The following is a 24,451-nucleotide window of genomic DNA, read 5'->3' on the forward strand; positions in this document are numbered from 1 at the left end:
TCTCTATATATGTCTATATAGAGACAGATATCTAGATCCTCCATTTGCCTGGTTAAGTGATTCTCTCCACAGGAGTGGCAAGACTTCTGTTGGGACTTACTGTGACTCAGTGATGGTCTGGAGGAGCTCTAAAACTGTAGCAAAGTCTTTTGTAAAGAACCATCCATAGCAAATTTTGAATGAATGAACATACAGTGGAATCAGTGTGATACCTCTGTGTGCTCTTCAGTCATCTTGTATACAAACTTAAAACACAACTTAAAAGGCACCTTTGACTGAACCTTCAGGCTGTCTTAATAACTGAAAAAGAACAGATTTTGAAATTAGCCTATTTAGTTTAGTCTTCTGGATTCTGTCTTTACTGTTCATTTTTCAAACTTTTTTTCCTGCAGAATCAAGAATTTGTCACCATGGTGTAGCCAGAAGGTATGACTTGATGCAGAAATTAATATGTGAAGATATGTGCCCTGCGTATTGAAGAGCACTACACTGCAGTATCAGTCTGTTATAGCTAAATGGAGTGTAACAGCCATCTCTGTCTTCTTACCACTCTTTTTGTCTAGGTTTTTACCCTCAATATAGCACGTTTGTTGCAGCAGTTTGTTGAACTCATTCTGTAGTAATTTTGTCTTTGAATATTGTAATGTTTTTGAGCACAAATCCATGCTGAAGCTGAGTGGTGGGATGCAAAGCCTCCTCAATACTTTCTTTTTCCCTCAGTCGTGTTAATTTTTAAAGGCAGTAGATGAACCTGCTGAATCTCAGGGCATGCACAAATAACGACTTGTGTAAAGAATAAGTTTTATAAGTTCACAAGTGTTTAGTTAGTCTTTGTAGAAATCTACTTTCGAGGTTCCACGAGCCTATCTGTATTTACAGATGGTGGCACTCTACTGGAACTGTAGAAGTGTCTTGGTTTTGGCTGGGATAGATAATTTTTTTCCTAGTATTTGGTGCAGTGCTGTGTTTTGGCTTTAGTCTGAGAATGATGCTGATAACACACTGATGTTTTAGTAGTTGTTGTTTAGACTGAAGACAAAACACAGCACCGCACCAGCTACTAGGAAGGAAAAAGATACCTGTTAGAGCCGAAACCAGGACAAACACTTAGAAGTGTTGATAAGGTGGTGTTGCCCATGACTAGTGGAGCCTAAGGTGTTTCTTCAAGGCTGTCAAAAATCGTTGATGTTCCAAGCTGTGGTGAGAGAGAATTGAAGGATGGATGCCGAATTATGTAAGGCTTCGGAGTATATTAACCCTGTAAAAGATCTGTTAAAGAGAAAATTGTACCCTAGTTAAAGTAGGGTGCCTCTGTTTCTCAGCTGAATTTGATAATAGAGCAAACCACCTTGGTTTTGGCTAGTTATGTTTTAAAATATTGTCCTGGGTTCAGCTGTAGCAGTCATTTTCTCCTCCTTAGTAGCTGGTGCAGGCTGTGTTTTTGACTTTCAGCCTGGGAACAACACTGATAACACCGATGTTTTCAGTTGTTGCTAAGTAATGTTTACTCTGGCCAAGGAGTTTCTCAGTCTCATGCTTTGCCAGGGAGGAGGGGAAGCCGGGAGGAAACAGAGAGAGGACACCTGACCCAAACTGGCCAAAGGGGTATTTCATACCACAGCACGTCATGCCCAGTATATAAACCGGGAGGAGTTACCTGGGAGGCCCAGATCACTGCTCGGGTCGGGCTGGGTATCAGCTAGCAGGTGGTGAGCAATTGTATCCTCTTCCCTTGTTATTTCCCTTATCATTATTATCATTGGTGGTAGCAGTAGTAGTTTTATAGTGGTAGTGGTAGCAGTAGTGGTTTTATTATACCTTAGTTACTGGACTGCTCTTATCTCAACCTGTGTGAGTTACATTCTTCCGATTCTCTTCCCCATCCCTCCAGGAGCTGGGGGAGAAAGAAGGGGGGAAGTGAGTGAGCAGCTGCATGGTTCTGAGTTACCGGCTGGGCTTAAACCACGACAATTCTTCGCGGCACCCAGCGTGGGGCATGAAGGGTTGAGATAACGACAGATCTGACCAGAGTGTATTTATGATCAGCATTCATTGTTTCAGATTGTCACTTGTAACAATGTTGATTTATTTGCTCTCAGAGTTGTTGCGCTTGATCTCAGAGTTTCAGCGATCTTACAAGTATTTGCTGTTTTAGTGTTTATCGGCTGGGGGTCCTGGGCTAAGGTTATTGTTTCACTGTACTTCGTGGTAATGACTTATAATACAATAGACTTATTGATCATGAAACTGGTCTGGGTTGTGCTTCCAGTGTGGCCATCACCTCTATACTTTGGGAGGTATATAATGAAATATTTTAGCAATTACATATCTTTTTTTTTCTCCGCGGGGGGTCAACCTACAAAGGAGGCATTCCCTTACACCCCCCGCTCCCCCACCAGCCTATTTCCAACAGCATTTGAGAGTTCTGAAGGTTTTGGATGGCGTTTGAATACCCTTGAGACCTGCCTGCTGATTGTGCTGGGGATCAGCATGTTGGCACACATACGGAGTGTGTTTTACCCATGGCCATCCCACCCTGGGAACACCCTTTTTCATCTGATCTCGAAAGTTAAGCAATATCGGGTTCAAATCTGGTCTAGGGTTAGATGACGATATAGGAGGACCACCAAGAGATTTTCCCTGAGGCTGGACAGTCATGAGTGGCAGGGTGTGTGGGATAGTATGGGCAAGTCTAGGCAATCTAGGCCAGCGGGCCCCTCCAGTGCTTTGGAACTTCACCACTGAATAAGTGCAACATGTGGAAAAACTAGTAAAACACTTAAATGAGTTGTGCTGTTGTGCTGGTTATACCAGAGAGGGACAACTCGCTGCAACGTGCTGGGGCTTGGCCTACGCCTACAGAGCCCTGCTCAACACTATCTAGCACCTTCAAAGGGAAAAAAATGTCTCTGGATCTGATAGCAAAGCAACAGACAACACAGCTACGCCAACTCCAAGCACAGCAGCTACACCAACCCCAGTGACAAGCACAGCAGCTACTCAAACCCTGACCACAACAGACAACGCAACTACTCCACCTCCAAATGCAGGAGCTACACCAACCCCAGTGACAAGCACAGCAGCTACTCAAACCCTGGCAGCAACAGACAGTGCAGCTGTTGGTGTTACTCAACCCCGAAGCACAGCAGCTGCACCAACCCCGGCAACAGACACTGCAGCCACTCCAACCCTAGTGGCAGACACTGCAGCCACTCCAACCACAGTGACAAACACTGCAGCTAAACCAAATGGCCAATTTGTGACAATATCTGTTGCCCCTGTAAGCAAGGGGAAAAGCAAACGAGAGGCACAAAGAGCAACGTGTGCAGTGAAGAAAGGTGAAGTCCCAATGCAATTACTACAGGGGACAACACCTGAACAAGAGTTACTACTACATGGATCAGAGGAAGAGGAAGAAGAAGAAGAGGTGACTTCTCGACCCCGGACCTCAACCGAGCTGCAGAATACGTGAAAAGATTTCACCCGTCTTCCAGGGGAACAGATCGTCACCTGGTTGCTCCAATGCTGGGACAGTGGGGCTGACGGTCACGAGCTAGAAGGTAGGGAAGCCAAGCAGCTGGGATCACTTGCTAGGGAAGGAGGAAGTGGCAAAGCAATTGCAAGAGAGAAGCGAGCCCTCAGCCTTTGGAGGCGGCTCTTGGCAGCTGTGAAGGAAAGGTTTCCCTACAAGGATGATGTTATGAGTCGCTCAGCCAACTGGACCATGATAGAGAAAGGCATGCAGTCCCTGAGGGAATCAGCCATTCTAGAGGTGTTCTATCGTAGGTCAGATGCCAGGAACACATCCGTAGATCCAGATGAAGTCGAATGTACACGACTCATGTGGCGGAAACTTACACGGAGTGCGCCATCATCATATGGCCACTCATTGGCATCAATGACCTGGAGTGACGGAGCATCACCAACAGTGGATTACCTGATTCGTCAACTCCGAGAGTTCGAAGACAATCTCACCCCTTCCATCATTTCAGCTGTGGAAAAGCTGTCCCAGGAGTTCAAACAATTGAGAGACGATTTATCCAGCTCCCCATGTGTACCAGCCCATGTCTCGGCTATTAATAGAAGGCGCCCTACTGCTCGAGAAAGAAAATATAGGAGGTACACACCACGGGCCACCCTTTGTTTTTACCTGCAGGATCACGGAGAAGACATGAGAAAGTGGGATGGAAAACCCACCTCAGTTCTGGAGCAACGGGTGCGTGAACTGAAGAGGAGAACAGCGGTCAAGGATGATCCTCCCAGGAAAGTTGCTGCTCCAGTCTCTGGTGAGCAGTTTCCCAGATGGGGTGGAAGAGCTGATTTTACTGCAGCTCCTGTGATAAGGAATACTAATCCCTTTCTACAAGACATGAGTGGACAATCTTATGATAACTATTAGAGGGGCCCTGCCTCCAGCCAGGTGGAGGAGAGGGATAATTGGGTTTACTGGCCTGTGTGGATCAGATGGCCTGGCACATCAGTCCCACAGAAGTATAAGGCTCTAGTAGATACCGCTGCACAGTGTACCCTGATGCCATCAAGGTGTCAAGGGGTGAAACCCATTTATATTTCTGGAGTGACAGGAGGATCCCAAGAGTTAACTATACTGGAAGCTGAAATCAGCCTGACTGGGAGGAAGTGGCAAAAGCACCCCATTGTGACTGGTCCAGGGCCTCCATGCATCCTTGGCATAGACTGTCTCAGGAGAGGGTACTTCAAAGACCCAAAAGGGTATAGATGGGCTTTTGGTATCGCTGCCTTGGAGACAGAGGAAATTAAGCAGCTGTCCACCTTACCCGGTCTCTCAGAGGATCCTTCTGTTGTGGGGTTGCTGAAGGTCGAAGAACAACAAGTGCCAATTGCGACCACAACAGTGCACCGGCGGCAATATCGCACCAACCAAGGCTCCCTGATTCCCATCCATAAGCTGATCCATAGACTGGAGACCCAAGGAGTGATGAGCAGGACCCACTCACCCTTTAATAGCCCCATATGGCCAGTGCAAAAGTCTAATGGAGAGTGGAGACTAACAGTAGACTATCGTGGCCTGAAGGAAGTCACACCACCATTGAGCGCTGCCGTACCGGACATGCTAGAACTTCAATATGAACTGGAGTCAAAGGCAGCCAAGTGGTATGCCACAACTGACATTGCCAGTGCATTTTTCTCAATCCCTTTGGCAGCAGGATGCAGGCCACAGTTTGCTTTCACTTGGAGGGGTGTCCAGTACACTTGGAACCGACTGCCCAGGGGTGGAAACACAGCCCTACCATCTGCCATGGATTGATTCAGACTGCACTAGAACAGGGGCAAGCTCCAGAACACCTGCAGTACATTGATGACATCATCGCATGGGGCGATACAGCAGAAGAAGTTTTTGAGAAAGGGAGGAAGATAATCCAAATCCTGCTGAAGGCCGGTTCTGCCTTGAAATGGAGTAAGGTCAAAGGACCTGCACAGGAGATTCAATTTTTGGGAATAAAATGGCAAGATGGACGTCGCCAGATCTCCACGGATGTGATCAACAAGACAACAGCAGTGTCTCCACCAACTAACAAGAAAGAAACACAAGCTTTCTTAGGTGTTGTGGGGTTCTGGAGAATGCACATCCCAAATTACAGTCTGATTGTAAGCCCTCTCTACCACGTGACCTGGAAGAAGAATGATTTCAAATGGGGCCCTGAGTAACAACAAGCCTTTGAACAAATTAAACGACAATAGTTCATGCAGTAGCCCTTGGCGCATTCTGGGCTGGGCCAGATGTGAAAAATGTGCTCTATACCACAGCCGGGGAGAATGGTCCTACCTGGAGCCTCTGGCAGAAAGCTCCAGGGGAGACTTGAGGTTGACCCGTCAGCTTTTGGAGTTGGGGATATAGAGGATCTGAGGCCAGCTATATTCCCACTGAAAAAGAGATACTGGCAGCCTGTGAAGGGGTTTGAGCTGCTTCAGAAGTGATTGGCACTGAAGCACAGCTTCCCCTGGCACCCCGGTTGCCTGTGCTGGGCTGGATGTTCAAAGGCAGGGTCTCCTCTACACATCATGCAGCTGATGCTACATGGAGTCAGTGGGCTGCCCTAATTACACAACTCAAATAGGAAATCCCAGTTGTCCAGGAATTCTAGAAGTCATCCTGGAGTGGCCAGAGATTTTGGGATGTCACCAGAAGAGGAGGTGATGCATGCTGAAGAGGCCCCACCATATAATGAACTGTCAGAGAGTGAAAAGCAGTATGCCTTGTTTACTGATGGGTCCTGCCGTATTGTGGGAAAGCATCGGAGATGGAAGGCAGCTGTGTGGAGTCCCCTGCGACAAGTTGCAGAAACTGCTGAAGGAGAGGGTGAATCGAGTCAGTTTGCAGAGGTGAAAGCCATCCAGCTGGCCTTGGACATTGCTGAATGAGAAAAATGGCCAGTACTTTATACTGACTCATGGATGGTGGCAAACACCCTGTGGGGGTGGTTACAGCAAAGGAAGCAGAGCAACTGGCAACGCAGAAGTAAAGCCATCTGGGCTGCTGCACTGTGGCAAGATATCGCTGCCCGGGTGCAGAACCTGGTGGTGAAGGTACGCCACGTAGATGCTCATGTACCCAAGAGTCAGGCCACTGAGGAGCACCAGAACAATCAACAAGTGGATAAAGCTGCTAAGATTGAAGTGGCTCAGATGGACTTGGATTGGCAACATAAGGGTGAATTATTTTTAGCCCGGTGGGCCCATGACACCTCAGGCCACCAAGGCAGAGATGCAACATATAGATGGGCTCGTGATCAAGGGGTGGACATAACAATGGACACTATTGCTGAGGTTATTCACGAATGTGAAACGTGCTGCAGTTAAGCAAGCCAAATGGTTAAAGCTCTCTGGTATGGAGGACAACGGCTGAAGTACAAGTATGGGGAGGCCTGGCAGACTGACTATATTACACTCCCACTGACCCGCCAAGGCAAGCACTATGTGCTTACCATGGTGGAAGCAGCCACGGGATGGCTGGAAACATACGCTGTGCCCCACGCCACTGCCCGGAACACTATCCTGGGCCTTGAGAAACAAGTTTTATGGCGACACGGCACCCCAGAGAGAATTGGGTCAGACAATGGGACTCATTTCCAGAACAACCTTATAGACACTTGGGCCAAAGAGCATGGCATTGAGTGGGTATATCACATCCCCTACCATGCACCAGCATCTGGGAAAATTGAATGGTACAATGGGCTGTTAAAAACAACACTGAGAGCAATGGGTGGTGGGACTTTCAAACACTGGGATACACATTTACCAAAAGCCACCTGGTTGGTCAACAGTAGGGGATCTGCCAACAGGGCTGGCCCAGCCCAATCAGAACTTTTACGTACTGTAGAGGGGGCTAAAGTTCCTGTGGTGCGCATAAAGAATTTGTTGGGGAAGACAGTCTGGGTTATTCCTGCTTCAGGTAAAGGCAAACCCACTCGTGGGGTTGCTTTTGCTCAGGGACCTGGATATGCTTGGTGGGTAATGCGGGAAGATGGGGAATTCCGATGTGTACCTCAAGGGGATTTAATTTTGGGGGAAAACAGCCAATGAACTCAATTGTATGCTGTTGCCTGCTCTATAACACTTTTATAGCCCACCAGCTAGATATCTTCAGGTCGCCAGCAACTAACCCTAACTTCCCTCCGATCATCACCCCAACAAAGAATGAATTTTGATGAAACCACATGAGCTCAGCAGTGACCAGACGAGTTTGGCAGTGTCATCAGCAGGCAACAACCCAACACTACACACCGTCCCTCCTTCCCTGAAAGACTGTTACAAGAGATGAAGTCTAACATCATGGGCTGGATGAATTCAGCAACTTTATAGGGATTGGTCTATGGACTAAGGAATGATATCTCTCTCTTTGTCTGTGGATGTGGGTATATATATATAAAAAAGAGAAAAGCGATGGTATATTGAAAAATGTGGAATCTGAGCATGACGTGAATGGTATGGAATAAGGGGTGGATACTGTCCTGGGTTCAGCTATAGCAGTCATTTTTCTCCTTCTTAGTAGCTGGTGCAGTGCTGTGTTTTTGACTTTCAGCCTGGGAACAACACTGATAACACCGATGGTTTTAGTAGTTGCTAAGTAATGTTTACTCCGACCAAGGACTTTCTCCATCTCATGCTCTGCCAGGGAGGAGGGGAAGCTGGGAGGAAGCAGAGACAGGACACCTGACCCAAACTGACCAAAGGGGTATTCCATACCACAGCACGTCATGCCCAGTATGTAAACCAGGGGGAGTTACCCGGAACGCGCAGATCGGTGCTCGGGTTGGGCTGGGTATCGGTCTGCGGGTGGTGAGCGATTGTATCCTCTCCCCTTGTTATTTTCCTTATCATTATTACCATTTGTCGTAGCGGTAGTGGTTTTGTATTATACCTTAGTTACTGGGCTGCTCTTATCTCAACCCGTGTGAGTTTTATTCTTCCGATTCTCCTCCCCATCCCTCCGGGAGCGAGGGGAGGAAGAAGGTGGGGAGTGAGCGAGCGGCTGCGTGTTCCGAGTTACCAACTGGGCTTAAACCATGACATATTTCATTTGTTCTCTTTGAAAATTTTTGATCCTGTAGTGCGTTTGATTTTTATTGACTTATTTTCATTCAGAATTTTTATTAGCAGATAAATCTTGCAAAAGAAGTTGGTTTAAGTCAAGATAATGCAACTTTTGAAATATTTTCTGTAATTGTCCTTTGCTAGTGACATTAAGATAATACTATGCTGCTTAGCTTCATGATGCTTTATAAGAATCAGGATATGTTTACTTGTGCATTCATTTTCCAGACTCATTTTCAGTGAAATCGGTGACAAAGCTTCCTTTGATTTCCAGGTGCCATATGGAGCCCTAGGCATCTGAAGAGTCAGATCTTATCCATTTATGACATATTCGAAGAACTCTTTAAATGATAGTAGCTCGTTTGCATGGGCATTAGTAGGTTTTGAGTGCCTCGCATATCCAAGCGTCATTGGCCTATGCTTTAATAGGAAAGATAGTCTTACAGGGACACGTGCAATCAAAATACCCAAATCCTTTTTATATTATTTCACTTCCTGTTTTGGAATTGCACTGCCGACCTGTCAGTCAATGATAGGTTTTTCACAGGCTTCACAGTATGAGTGCATGTGGACTCATTTGTCTGTGTGGATTTGTGCGTGCCAGCTGACATAACCTGAAATCCCATGGAAGGTGCTGCCATTTGCGAGTGTAGAGTCCTGTGTACTTTGCTTCCTATTCCAGAATGGTTTGAGATGAGTATGCTATTGCAAAATGCAGGAGTGCCTCCAGGAGCAGGACTTTACCCACCGGGCTACAGCGTCATGCCTTCTGACACTGCAAGTCTTCCCTTCTTTTCAGCACAGTGGCTGCATGGTAGCACAAAGAGTGCAGCTGCCCAAATTAATCAGTTTTCTGTTAGATATACTTCCCTGCAAAACAATAGAAAGAAGTTTGAGTGTCTTTAGCTCCAGAAATACTGCCAGAAAAGCTGAATGATACATAAAAGACAGACAACACTACTACCTTCTCTGGCTCTGCTCCGAAATGAAAACTGCCTTTGATATTGAACCTGGTGCAACCAGTGCATACCAGGCATGTGCTGAGCTTTCCTCAGGAAAGCTGAATATTCTGTTTGAACATCAGCTGGTATTTACATGGGAGAGAGAGACTGACCTCTTCCAGTAAGGCAGTTCTGAGAAAACAAGGGAAGTAAAACTTCGGGTGGCTGGGAGGTCCCTGGTAGAACAAGGGCATGAATTGGCAGCCGCTGAAGATGGAGTAGCTCAAGTTACAGTTACAGACTTCAGGAGAGTGAATCTGGTTTAGCTCTGGGATGTCTGAGAGTGCTGGGAGCTGGTTGCTTGGCTCTTTTTTCTTCAGCTGAAGAAGTCATTCTGTTCTACAACCCTTTAATAGTTGTAAAAACAGAGTAGTGAAAAACATCTGTTGTGTTACCCTCCGATCCAATGTTATTAAAGCAAAAATAGTTAAACATGCACAAGCAGATTGAAAAGACCCAACTAACACTTGTTGTCAGCCTGCAGAATTCTCTCCCAGGATGCTGGACTTTACTCCAGGCTGAGCTGTTGTGAACCAGAATCAACTCAAGCGAAGGCAGGGGTCAAGAGTCTGTTCTCGGATTTTTTGTTCTTAGTTTTCTGGATCAGAATTTCCATTCTTCCACTCAACATCCCTTCCACAGTGCTGTGTAATTTCCCTATCTCATGGAAGAGCTACATTTTACTGGAGAAAAGAATTATTTATTTAAAACTTCTAAATCACCTCTACAAGGAGCTATCAGTGTGCACTGCGGCTATTCTCATACACATACAATATCGCAAAGTCAGCACAGATATCAAAGGGCCGGAAAATGACTCGCATTAGGAGACACAAGGTCTGTGATCCGAAGTGTTAGAACTGCCTGAATGTTTCTTCTAATGGCCAACTGAAAAGGAATTTAGCACAGTAATCATCTGAAGAACGTGTGTTTCTTTTGTGATATTAACCTTTCAAGTACAGTTACTTGTTAATGTAATGCAATGAGTTTTGGCAGATGTAAGGGCTCTGTTTTTCAGTTAAGTGCTGGAACACCTGTGTCTTGGGGACAGGCAGCTGTTTTATCTGATTCTGAGCGCATATCCAAGACCATGTTGCTTGCTGCTCCTGGTAATGTTTTATATTGCTGCATCTTACTGCATCAGAAAGCTCGAGAGGGGCCCTTTGAACAGTATGTTTCTTCCAGTGTCCCTGTAAAATTAATGGGGAACTAGGATGTTTATTTCCTGAAAACGTCAGAAGTTAATAGCAAAAATAAAATCCATGCTGGCTAATAGCGCACTCAGCATGGAAAGGTGAAACCATGCCATTACTCTGAGATTGTCACGCCGTGATAAGTATTGTAGAAAGAAAGCTATTAACAAACCTCTGCCAGGTGGGGAGGAAAGTTCTTCCATTGGTATCTTGGCTGAGCTACAGTGTTTGTACATACTTTTTCCTTATGTTTACTCACTGGGCTAATTTTTCCCATCCTAAGCTGTTACACTGCCAAATGGCAGCTATATTTTCTGTCCAAGAAGAAGCTGCCTTTTGTTCACCTGTACTATAGTTTCTGCTAAGGCAGGGAGAGCTCTAAATTATTCTACTGCATCTCCAAGCCTCTTTTAGACTATGTATATATTAATGCCACATAAAGTTGTTCAAATGCAATGCTCCAACAAATCTTCTTTTGTTACTATGATGAAGATCGATCTTCCAGGGCACACAACCATGACTGCAGCTTTTTATGACATTCACTGTTCTCATTGCCTTACAGACCTACAGATCTATTCTAATGGGTTTATCAGCCTGATTGTTGTCTGAGGTAAGACTAGCCATGGTTGGTACAGGCAGCAAGAGTGGTCTGCTCTCTGGCATTGTGGTTTTTCTCTTCTGTTCCTCTGCAGCAGCAGAAGCAGAAGTAGTAAGTAACATCAGCGAGGTCAGATTGTAGGCAGGAACAGCGATTGTAAATTTGCTTAAAATTCAGGAGATCTGGCTTATGCAATGCAAGGATTTAGGTCACTTTGTCCTCTAATTTCAGTGACAGTAAATTTAGGTGCTTTGCATACTCTAGGTGCTTTGCGGTATTTGCATTACAAGACACCTCTTCTGGTGAAATTGATAATTAAATGGCAAAATTTAGTGCCATCACCCATTTTTTGATAGACAGCAGCAGGGAGAGCCATTGTGGATGTTCAAGTAGTGTAAAGCCTCAAACAATTTTCTGATCTGTACACTGTTCCATTTAGAGTTATCTCCAGGACAGCAGAGGAGTACCTTTGTTGAAGATCTGGCAGTGGGCCTGCCAGCTGTTAGAGACAGTCCTGCTTAATAATAAAAAAAGGACACCATTTTGCTTAGAAAGCCATATCTCAAGTGTTTTCCTTTCTTCATCTCTGATACGAGAACGGAAAGGAGGGCAGTATCAGGAGGAGGTAGTCTAATTTATCCCAAGTATTTTGCAGCTGCTTGGTTATTTATGTGAGGAACAAAGTCCAGCAAAACTGGCATTGCTTTCTTTGGCCCTTGAGACAGACATTTCCTCGACTGACACATTGAGATAACATTAAACATCTGCTTCTAGCAGGATAGGGGTTTTTGTAGTAAAGCTTCTAGCAGTAGCTAAGGGCATCTTTTGGAAGTCTGTACTTTGGTCAAGGAAAGGAGAAGAAAAACAGGGTGGGAGGAGGGGAGTAAGGGTTTGCTTCAGGTGCCTTCTCCGAATTGGTAGTGTCTGGTAACACTGTTTTCTTGCTCTTTGTTACAGGACTGGAAAAAAATTACTTTAGCAGATTGGTATGTTTCTAAGCTGTGTTTGCAATAGTATAGTGTCAATCCTTTTGCCAGTGGAGGAGGGAGTCTCTTTTTTTTCCCTTATGTGTATTTAAAAAAAAAGAATGAATTATGAGTGTGGCCTGTAAAAGGATTTTCAAATGTGCAGTGAAATTTCTGAGCACAATTGCCAAAGGGCTTACCAGCTTCCCTTGAGTAAAGCAGGACTTCAAACCACACAAGTACAGAAGCTCAAAAATACTCATGCATCTGGCATCACAGAAGATTTAACTGGGCAGTCGTTTTCATTGCATGTTACAGAGGGGAGTGTGAGCCCGTCGAGAAATGCATGTAACATTACAGGGCAAAAAGTCCGGGTCTTTCCCTCTGGTTCCTCTGTATTGACTTTCTGGGACCATACACTTTCTGTCTCTTGCCTTGGGATAATCAGGCAACAAAGACAAACTATCATCACTTTTTTTCTGTTTCCTCTCTAATGTCAGAGGAGTTTGTGATGCATATTGAAGTAAGAAGATTCAAGATTTTCATATATCAGATGAGACAGACTTTCTGCCTGTTGCCTTAATCTCAGACCTTTAGTTACTCTCCTTTATCCTCACCTAATTTAGTTTCTTTAAAATTTAGTCTCTCTGTTTTATTCCACTGGGGTTTTTGCATCATACAAAGAACAGGTTTTGTATCAGTGGGGTTTAAATGAGGACTTTCATCATGGCGTCTGTGTTTTAAACCAACATACCACTGACTTACTGGTAATCACAGCACAAGATGGTCAGCATATTCTTCCGTGTTACTGTGAACAGCCTTTTGAGCAGATAGTAGCTGTAATACAGCTTTTGGGGAGTGAGCGTCATAAGAAGGCCATGACACTGTCTGCAGGTGTCATCTCTGTCTGTTTGGTAATCGATAGATCAGATCTGAATGTTCACTCTGGCACAGGAGCAAATCACCTGATATCAAACTAAGAATGTGTAAGAAGCAAAGTTAATAGCTTACAGAGAGCAGTGGATACAAGGGTGATTTCAAAAAGAAGGGGAAAATCCCTCCATTTTCTGATTGAAAAGAACATGGGAAATGGATTAGGCAGGTTGACTTTTGGAAGTTTTATAGTCCTGCTCGTCTTAGGAGTAGCTTTTTCCAGCAAGTCAACAGAAGCAAAAAGGTCAAGAGAGTACGGAGAGGCCTAAACAGAGGGGAAGTGTTGTGATTTTTCCCCTGCACTGCTGTGGTGCATCTGTCACCAAGGTATATGGGTGCAGCTTTTTTGCAGAAGTCTGTCAGTACAGCACTGGCAAGTACAGTACACACTCCAGAGAGGTGTTAAAAGGGAAGGTTTAGGTTAGGTATAAAGAAGAAATTCTTTACTGTGAGAGCACTGCCCCATATTGCCAACAGGCTGCCCAAGGAAGTTGTGGCTGCCCCATCCCTGGCAGTGTTCAAGGCCAGATTGGATGGGGCCTTGAGCAACCTGGTCTAGTGGGAGGTGTCCCTGCCCATGGCAGGGGGGTTGGTCCTTTCCAACCCAAACCATTCTATGATTCTACATATGGGTACAGTCATGCTGGTGGTGTTTGTTGCTGGTTATACCATGCCTAACAACCTCTCACTGAATTGTTTCCCAGTTGCATGTATAACTCTGGAACAAAGGAGCTTCTGCTCTGTGACTGGGATGTTTCAAAGCTGCTTGAACATTGTTGGGATGTAATGGGGAGCTCTGGGATTTTGAACACCAAGTTACTTTCTTCTCACCAGCAGCACTGGCACTCAGCCTGTGCGTGAACCAAGGCGGCAAGTTCACTCATCCAGAAATACTTTTTTTTAGCAAGTAGCAGATAGCTCAAAAATTTCAGTGTCATCTTTGTATTTCTTTGTCTTTTATTAACCATAACTTAGCAATCTAATTTGGTTTACATTCTATGTTTTTACAGTATCACCATACAAATAGCCAGAGAATCATCTTTATTCTTGGATATTTTAAATGTCAAGTGAGGGCTTAGAGGGGAAGAAGGCAAAGGCTACTGTGGCTGAGCTGAAGAACAGGGAACAGACTCCTTAGCAAGTTAAGGATCTAAATGTAAGCTGGTCCATTCCCAAGAGCCATTCATAATGATTATGTTCGGTAGCTGATTTATTTATAACTGTAGCAGTTGCAGTGGGAACAAAACATTAGGCCAAATTCTGACCTCAGAATATAAATCTAGAATAATTTCACTTTTTTTTTTTTTTTTTTTAATTTTCATGGTATTACTTTGGATTCATCCCACTGTAATTGAGATTAGAATATGTTCTGTTGTATTAAATTTTTTTTTTTCTGAGACCGGATTTCTTTTTTTTCTGTTTGTTTGTTTTGTCTAATTTTGAACACAAAGAGCAGCAGAGTGTGTGTTTAAACTAGTGCTGCAGCCATCTCCGTATGCTAATCCGTACCTTGAGGATGACCAGACTGAGCCCCCTCTGTACTCCGGGGACAGGCTGGCTGGCAGGCTCTCCAAGGCTGAGGAGTCTACCTCACTGCACCACTACCAGTTGTTTTCAATGGCACAAGGAGGCACTTTTTAACTATTTAGGACACCATGTCAGTGTGTAAACCAGTTTTGCAGGAAAGGAGAAGTCAGAGAGCCATTACGGATTCTGCTGCTACTATGTAGGCAATAATACTGTGAGAGCAGCAGTGTTCCACTGTTTACTTAAGAGTAAATAAAACAGTGATAGCTTTGAAAAAATTGGAGAAGTTCTGCAATGGCAAGTGAAACTACACAGCCTGTCTGAAAACTTAATGCATGTGAGGGGCAGTGGCAACACTTCAAGTTTATTATGTACCCTAAGCTGCTCTGCACCAGCGATTTTTTTTTATGTGTGTTATTTACATCTCCTCAGATTGACTGCCTAACACATCTTAAGAGCTGTCAGAGGAAGGCCCTCACACGCAGCAGAAACTGTGCTCTACGGCGTTTGCACTTACTGCCTGTAACTGTTAAGTGGAAACATGGGCTGCAGAGAAGTTAAAAGGATTCCTCAGCTTGGTTTATTCAGCATGTTTTAGTCAGGTAATACAGAAGCATGAATTTTTTCATTACAGTAACATTCTTTAGTCATAATCAGGTCAGCATGTGGTAGTTGAAACTAATTTTTCTTCATTTTGGGACATGCTTGTTCTGGATCAGAGCATACAGCACCTTTAAGAAATCGTATCTCTGTGCAGTGAACCAGTTTGCAGTGAAAAATGCCAGTTATTACCCTTCTCCTTTATTAAGGCTTAATATTTTAAAATTCTGGTTTGGGTAGCTTTTACAAAAATGTAAAGCAGGCTGCTGCTGTAATCATTCCTGAATTTAGCCATGCCCTGGTAGCTGAAATGTGATCCCCCTAGTTAATAAGCAACTAACTGGGGGTTCTGTTATGTTTTTTGATAGATCATATTGATTATAATCCAGGTGTTCAGCTAATTGAGCAGCTTTTTGATTCAAGTATTGACAAGACAGCTGTACGTATTATCATTTCCGTAGTTTAGCGATGTCTCAGTTCATGCTTGAGCGTTTAGGCCGCCTCCTCTGGGACCTTTGATATTAGCTCTAGGATTAAGATGAATGGATGTGACAACTCAAAGCAAACATTTCTTAAGGAAATAAAGTAGTTGTGTTTTGATAGATGCGGCCATTTCTCTGGTTCCTGGTTAGTACATAAAGAGTAAGAAGAGCTGCACTGCATTTCTAAAGCTGCTTGAAATTACATCAAAAGGACTTGCCTCTGGTGAAGCCAGTACAGGCCAAAAAAACCCCAAGGCACTTTCCCATATTATCTTCACCTCAGCAGTGGCAAAACTAGAGGCAGTTCAGGGATACACTGAGCAGGATACTTCTGCGTGCTAATGCGTTTCTGCATGCTAATGTGCCATGTTACTTGCATGGTAACAGGCACAGCGGTGTTCACATCTGTTCACAGTGCATATACGCTGGTATCTCCTTGGCTAAGGACTCCAAAATAAGGTTTCTGTTTCTGTTAATGGGACCCAGACTGACACAGCCACAGCTGATAATATATGTATCTATAATCAAAAATCTGCTTTCAGTATGGAAATTGTCACTGTATGTCTTCGTGTCACCCTCAGTGAAACTGGGCAATTTGTCCATTATTTCACTTTCTTATGAGTGCTGAGCAGTATTTAACAAGAGACTAAGATTTGAAAACTAGAAAGCTTGCAACAGTATTAATTACCATCACCAGCTTCTTTCTGCAAATAATAAACGTTTTTCTTGTTGAGCATGAGTTGGGCTTTTAGAGAGATTGGGACTGGCTAGCTGTGATGTTTATTTTTAGTTTTAAAAGAAGCAATAACTTACAGTTAGGTAGTTCAAATCTGGCTAAAACATGAACTATAAGAAGTCAGGAGGATGTGCAACAAAGAAAAGTAACAGTTTTGATTATGGCAATAAAGTCGTCATGTCTGAGGCACAATCATAAGAGGAGATGAACTCCTCAGGGTTTTGGAACAGCTTGGTACACAACGCCATGCAAGATTAGTCTTTAACGAAGGGTGGTTTTGAAGGAATTATTGTGCCACACTGTGGATGCCTGTCTGTTTACTTGCAGATATTGCTTTTGCTGCTGCTTTGGAGTCTCTGGCTGCGAAGTGGTACAACTTTTAAGGTATTTTTGATGAGCCATTCCTTTGTCATCTCAGGAGTTTTTGTATTAGAAAAGCAGCCAGATCGGTATACAGAACTGGGAGGAAGGTGAAAGCAAAGGGGTGTGTCCTTCAAACAAGTTATTTCAAATTCATCATTAAATTTGATGCTGTGAAATGCCGCTGTTGAATGATAGGAGCAGGAGAGTGTCACTTCTAGGATGAGCTCTGTGTCTATCAGTATGTGAAACAGCCATATCAGGTTGTAAAGCCATTGAAGTTAATGGGACAGTGTGCACTGCAGTGAAAATCACATTTCTGAATGTTACAATACTGGATGTTTCTCCATTAAATTATTCATGGAAAAAAGACCAGTACCTCTCAGTTTTGATCCACTAAAGTTGCTTAAGTATTTGGTTATCTTTGGTGCTAGTCGTCAGATAAATGCGTGCAGTAAGTGACCTTCTGGATTGGAAAGGAGGCCTAGGAAGTCCTAACCTAGTTTGCATTTCCAACCCACGCTTTGCTCCAAAGCTGTTGTCTTGGGAGGATGACAGGATGGTTATGACAACCCAACCTTCTCTATTCACAGGTGTTCCCTTTCCGAAGAACTTCCTTCAGGTCTGCAAGAAGATACTCTGCCGACTTTTTCGGGTGTTTGTTCACGTCTACATCCATCACTTTGACCGTATCATCGTTATGGGGGCTGAGGCCCACGTCAATACCTGCTACAAGCATTTTTATTACTTTGTGACAGAGTTCAACCTCATTGACCGCAAAGAACTAGAGCCTTTGGTAAGTGTGGGGTCGGGGGGAAAGCTCCAGGACATTTTTCTTCTCCCTTCACTGAGCCTTTCCCAACACTTGTTGCAGTGGGTTTCCTCTGGGAATAACATCCATGATTGAACACAGGCAGTTTAAAGGGATAAATGCTTGCCTCTGTCCGTAGACGCATTCCATCTGCTGCAGTATTTGTGTGATGGTTGGTAGGCTCAGTAGAAAGAGAAAAGTGAGGGGTTTTTTTGTATGGAAAAATATAAGGTGGGAAATACTGCTATTTGAAAATAGAGGTTTATTTGTCTTCTGCTTCTTCCTGTACTATATATTATATATAATTTTATTCTGTGTTTTTTCATTGGTCAGTAACAGCATGGTACTTAAACCCTCGAATCACTGGCATGCATGTGAAGGGAAGAGTCGTCTATGTAAAGGTGAATTATTCATGGGTTTTTTTAAATCTTTAAGTAGGTGTTTGTGAAGGTATTGCGTGTGTTAGATCCAGAGCACACTCTGGATCTAAGTGAGACAGATGAAGTGAGACAGAGGTTCAGACAATTAGCAGCGTAACAAAACCAGACACTTCCTTTTGGAATGAAATAGATCGAAGTTACATTCATTGTTTCCAAAAATAAGACTCCAGAAATGGAAATGCTTTTACTGTTGCTTGCAAATGCAAATAAAATAAACGTGTAAGCAGGGAAGGAAAAGTAAGGTGCGATTCAGAAAGCAGTTTACGTGCAAACCCTCACTGGCGGCATTTAGCCAACTTTAAAAGTGATCAGGGCAATGTTTCTCCAAGGGTCAGAGTTTGGAAAATACTATATCGTACAGTATTGACGTAGTGCTAGAAACACTGGGATTTTATTTTTTTTTCTCTGCAGAATCACAGAATGGCTGAGGTTGGATAGCAGCTATGGATACCATGTAGCCCAAATCCTTGCTCAGAGCAGTGTCTTAGAGCGCTTGGAAAGGGCTGACCAGGACCATGTCAAGTTTTCAGTTGTTCCACATAAAGGCACATTGCAAGGAGGTGTATTGCATAGTTGGTATGAAACCACTTCTGAAAGTGTGGCAAAGTGATTTTTGCCTGTGTTTCCACAGGAATTGGAGCTGTTGCAGGTGTGGTACATATGTATGCTTATGTGGGTTGAAGGGAAGCCTGTAAAGTCAGACAAAACGGGTGGTCTTGTTTTCAGCAGTTCACAAGGCCTGCTGAAAGACACTGCATATGGCATGTATGGATAACTTGCAATGTATCTATGGTTTCTTTCTACATAGAAGAGCTTAATATGCCATCTGAATGTGTCCCAAGAGATAGAAGGAGGCCCTGCAACAGAGAACTTCCCTGCCAGACTTAGTGATCCTGGATTAGCTGTAGCTGTTAAGTGCTGAGATGTGTCAGAAGCAAGATCCAAGGCAGGATATTTCAGAGGTAGGAAGAGAGGCAATCTTAAGGTAATATAAGATCCTTGCTTACATTGGAATAGCGAGAGCACACAAATGATTTAATACTGCAGTTATGGCTACTAATATTCCTGCACTAAGCAGACAGACAAAGGATTTGGGCCAAAGTGGTGCAGGAGGTGGCCCAAACCCAGCAGCAGAGCAAGCTGGGAATGTGCTCCAACTGGTGTGTGCATTCCAGCATTCCCTTCCTTCACAAAATTGTCCTTAGGACAATGATATGATGCAGTATTACTAACTTTGCTGGGATGCAGGGTCTCCCAGAAAAATCTTTCACCTGCATTGGGAAAGCACCATGTCAGCAAACTGTCAAAGCTCCACCTGCTTCCATCTTCCTGTTCTTGACTTGAGTGGGTGTCAGCAGTGTGGGAATGCAGAAGAACCACATCTGTATTTTTGTCTTCAGCTGGGCAAAGAGAAGGGAACGAGTTTTAAAACAAAAGCAGACATTACAAACAATCTTGAATTTTAATGCAGTCGTTGAGGACAACCTGTGCCCTGCCAGGTTCACCGTAGCAGGAAATGAGTCCACATTATCTCCCTTAATTAGAAAATGGACCAAGAGCTGATTAAATAAAGAGCCTACCACATGCTTTAATAAACAGGGAGGCAACTGATTTATCAACATAACTTCAAGAAGGGGGAATGACTGGGGAAGCAGGCAGTAGATGAATAGTAATATTAGGCTGCAGGACTTTGCTTTTTATTTAAAAATAGATTTTATCAGCCTTTTGCAACCCAGTGCAGCAGTTATAAAGTCAAATGAAGCACATGAGTCAAATAGGGTTCCCCCTCCCATTCAGGAGTTACGTAAGTTACTGGTTCTGTAATCGAAGACAAGGATATAGTTCAAAATGCTGCATGTCTCTTTCTCATCCCCATCACTGTGGTAATTTGACAGATCCCCAAGTTTTTGTAGACCTCTTTTATGTGGGGGCAAAAAAGGAGGCCGGCACAGTCACTGACCCCACAGGTGGTCCTGAGGAAGAAAACGCATGTCCGATTGGTTAATCTTGGGTAAAAGAAGAAGTCTGAAAGCATATCTGTCCTTTCCTGAAGCTAACAGGCAGAAAAGGCAGCCCACACCATGAGAGTTCTCAGGACACCCTTAAGGCCTGCCTCCATGGGGAAGATATTGGGGTAAACTAAGATTTGAATTTGAAGATGTGGCATCTGCTTTGTGGTGGCTCCATGCGTGACTGGCTTTATTTTCCACTGGCACCTTAATTCACTTCTGAGCCTCTTCCCATGGCCAAAACTGTCTGGCGTTGTGGTGCCTATTACCTCCATCCCCCCTACCGTCCCCGTGTATAGGTGTCTGTTTATATAGGGTGCTTTAAACACTTCACCTGAACGTGCCTTTCAGTGAGAATCTTAGTGCAGCTGCCTCAGTATGGTGGCTTACGGTTCAGATGGCAGTCCAGCTACATTGAGTAATGCTTCTCTACTTCCTTCCTGTGATCCCCTTTCTCTAACAATGGATTTCATAGTATATAGGACTGAAGAAATATGACAGAGTACTTTATAAGTACATAATGAGCAACAGTCTTGGTTCAGGAAGTTTTATTTAATTTATTGCCAGTCAACAAAACTTTTCATTACAGATCTGGATATTGAGGAAAAAAACCATGATTAAACAAAACACTTATTGAAGAAACACCTTTCTTTCTCAGCCTCTAATTCAGTAAAAAACTTGTCTTCCTCCCTTCCAAGTTTCAACTCACTTTGGTTTTGGTACACATTACACTCACTCACACCTGTCATGAAACCCAAAGATTAGTACAGCTACAGCAATATGACTTCTAGAAAGGGCAGGGGAAAAAAAACCTGAAAGCTTCTGAAAAGTGATAAAGTTAGTGCCAGAGAGGCATTAAACTACAAAGTGGTTTGTTTGGGTCCTTTTTCCCCAGCGGAACTTGCCTGTCAGACAAAGGGATAGAGGCAAAGAATCCAGCAGCTATAATTCTCCTTCAGTCATGTAAGAGCCTTCTGATTCAGAGGCTTTAGAGATTTGTTACTGAATCTCAGTGCATTTTGTCAGATAGCAGTTGGTGATGCAGCCAGGTCTGTTCCCAGCTCCTCAGCATTGGTCTGTGTGTATCAGAGTATCTTGTTATGATTTCTAAATCTCTGCATTTTAATTTGACTGATATTTCACTGTGCCTTGTGTTTGTCAGAGTTAAGTAAAAGAAACCCCAACCACCTAAAAATGTGATGAGATTTCAGTGTTAAATTTAGAGATCTGATCACGGTGCAATTCACTTAAAGGAATAAAGTTCTGAAGTTATATTTATGGGGTTTTTTAAACTTGTAGGAGGTGTTGACCTAGCTCTTTTTCTCACTACTGAGTATTACTAACATAACCTTAAATTACATCTCTGAAGAGGAGAGATAGGGGAAAAAAAATTATATATATATATACATATATATATTTTTTTAAAATTTGGTCTTTTTTGCTATGCTATTTAGACCATGGGGCTGGGTTTGAGTAACCTGGTCTACTGGGGGCTGATGGGATCCATCTGTCAGAGAAGGGGAAGAGCATCTTTGGTCAGAGGCTTGCCAAGCTGGTGAAGAGGGCTTTAAACTAAACTTGCTGGGTGAAGGGAACCTCAGTCTATTCCACAACAACCAGTTTGGTGCTAGTGCCAACGATAGATGCCCAGAGCCTGGAGAGGGATCACAGGTCAGCAGGAGAGCGCCTGAAGAGCAGCACAAGGAAATACCAGCCTCTCCAGCCGGTAAGTCAGCTTCATCAGAGGCCCGACTTACAAGCCTCTATGCATGTAGCATGGTGAATACACAAGAGGAGTTAGAGATGTATGTGTGCCTCCAGGGCAATGACTTATTGGCATTACAGAGATGTAGTGAGATGGTTCCTGGGACTGGAGTTTTGGAGTAGGAGGATACAGGCTCTTTAGGGAGGACTGGCTGGGGAGACAAGGAGGGGGTGTCACCCTGTATGTAGGTGACCAGCTGGGGTGCCCAGAGCTCTGCCTGGGGGTGGATGAGGAGCCAACCGAGAGCTTATGGGCCAAGATTAAAGGGAGGGCAGGGACAGGGGACATTCCAGTGAGGGTCTGCACAAGCTGCCCAAACAGGAAAATCAAGAGAAGCCCTCTATAGATAAATAGGAGCAGCCTCATGTTCACAAGCCCTGGTCCTCATGGAGGTCTTCAACCACCGTGATACCTGTTGAAAGGACAACACAGCAGGGCACAAGCAATCCAGTAGGCTCCTGGAGTGCATTGATGATAAATTCCTTCTTGAGTGATAGAGGAGCCAACAAGGAGAGATGCAATGTAGGATCTTGCTCTCACCAACAAGGAGGGCCTCGTTGCTGAAAGAAAGAAGCCCTTGTGGGGAACGTGAAGCTCAAGGGCAGCCTTGGCTGCAGTGACCACAAAATGGTAGAATTTGAGATCCTTAGGGCAGCGAGCAGTGTATGCAGCAAGCTTACTACCCTGGACTTCAGGAGAGCAGACTTTGGCCTCTTGAGGGATCTGCGTGGTGGAGTGCCATGGGAAAAAGCCCTGAAGAGAAGAGGAGCCCAAGAAAACTGGTTAATATTCAAGGATCACCTTCTCCAAGCTCAGGAGTGATACATCCTGACAGAGAAGAGGTTGGGCAGGAACACCAGGAAGCCTGTGTGGAGGAAGATGAGCTCCTGGATAAACACCAGCATAAAAAGGAGACCTATGGAGGGTGGAAGCAAGGACAGGTATCCTGGGAAGAATACAAAGAAATTGTAAGAGCAGTCAAGGATCAGGTTAGGAAAGCTAAAGCCTTGATGGAATTAAATCTGGCCAGGGACATCAAGGGCAACAAGAAAAATTTCTATAGGTACATTGGTGACAAAAGGAAGACAAGGGAAAATGGGGGCTCTCTCCAGAAGGAAATGGGAGACCTAATCACCTGTGACATGGAGAAAGATGAGGTACTCAGTGACTTCTTTGCCTTGGTCTTCACTGCGAGAGCTGCAGCCACACTGCCCAAGTCACAGGAGGCAAAGGCAGGGACTGGGAGAAGGAAGAACTGCCTGCTGTAGGAGACAATCAGATTTGCCGCCCAGAAAGCCAAGCATGTGCTGGGGCGTGACCAGCAGCTCGAGGGAGGTGATCCTGCCGATCTGCTCTGCTCTCATGAGACCCCACCTGCAGCGCTGCGTTCAGCTCTGGGACCGTCAACATAAGAGGGACGTGGGCCTGTTGGAGTGAGTCCAGAGAAGGCCACAAAGATGATCCGAGGGCTGGAGCCTGAAGACAGGCTGAGAGAATTGAGGCTGTTCAGCCTGGAGAAGGCTCAGGGGAGACCTTAGAGCAGCCTTTCAGTACCTACTGAAAGGGCCCTACAAGAAATCTGGAGAGGGACTTTTTCCAAGGACATGTAGGGATAGGACAAGGACGAATGGCTTTAAGCTGTCAGAGGGTAGATTTAGATTAGATATAAGGAAGGAATTCTTCACTATGAGAGTGGTGAGGAAGTGGGTGATCTTTAATGTCCCTGCCAACCCAAACCATTCTATGATTCTAGATATCTGTGCAAGTTCACAGAGGGCCTGAGAATTTATGCACACTTGTATATTCAATAGGTACCCTGAAACTCATGATCTAATAAAAAATCTAGGTGGCAGACCCAAGTATATTTCATGTATCCATGACCACACGGTTACAGAAATGTGGGCAGGTCAAGTATTTATACCATGCCAATGAGCAATGGTAAGTTATGCACAAGGTGGACCCTGCCAAATAGGAAGAAATTATTCACGTAGTTTGAGTATATTTGCTTCTCTCAAAGCTACTAGGATTCATCAAATGCACAAATGGTTTGCCAGAAATACCAGTATATACCAGTTTTGTATGTTTTTTTTGTTTAACCAAGATAGCGTCCTTTTACAGACCAAAGATTACCTTTTGTGCTCTTACAGAAATATCAAAAATATATTGCAAACCAGCCAGATTCCCAACAGATCCCTACATAACTTTGGAAAGTATAATGAAATTTCCCTCAGAGGACAGGGTAAAAGACAGCAGAATGTGGCCATCTGCGTTGCTCGTTTTCCACTTTTTTTTTTTTTTTTTGTAAGTCACATGCTGTTAAAACTTTGACCTTCTTCTCAGAAGTCATTTTTTATAAACATTTTATTTATGAGAACAGAAAGTAATAATTACACTTGAATGAAGTAAAATAGAGAAGGATATTACTTACAAGTGCTCTTCTGATAACTTAAAATGCTGATT

The 24,451-nt window shown here is 44.1% G+C and overlaps 1 protein-coding gene across 3 annotated transcripts in view; it reads left to right on the plus strand.

Moving 5' to 3' along the window:
• The window catches only part of MOB3B (MOB kinase activator 3B), a 103,251-nt gene that overhangs the window by 55,456 nt on the left and 23,344 nt on the right, over positions 1 to 24,451 (plus strand). Inside the window, exons 3-5 of one of the 3 annotated variants that reach the window (XR_003989181.1) lie at positions 17,560 to 17,762; positions 18,111 to 18,178; positions 18,629 to 18,658. Coding sequence is in view for 2 of the 3 variants with exons in the window: in XM_030470211.1 (XP_030326071.1) it covers positions 17,560 to 17,762; positions 18,111 to 18,113 (206 nt within the window). In the remaining variant the exon portion in view is untranslated. Of the gene's footprint in view, positions 1 to 17,559; positions 17,763 to 18,110; positions 18,320 to 18,628; positions 18,659 to 24,451 lie in introns of those variants that run through there. The other 2 variants (XM_030470211.1, XM_030470210.1) reach the window with 2 other exon arrangements.

This window comes from Strigops habroptila, chromosome Z (genome assembly GCF_004027225.2).
Source record: "Strigops habroptila isolate Jane chromosome Z, bStrHab1.2.pri, whole genome shotgun sequence".
NCBI lineage: Eukaryota > Metazoa > Chordata > Aves > Psittaciformes > Psittacidae > Strigops > Strigops habroptila.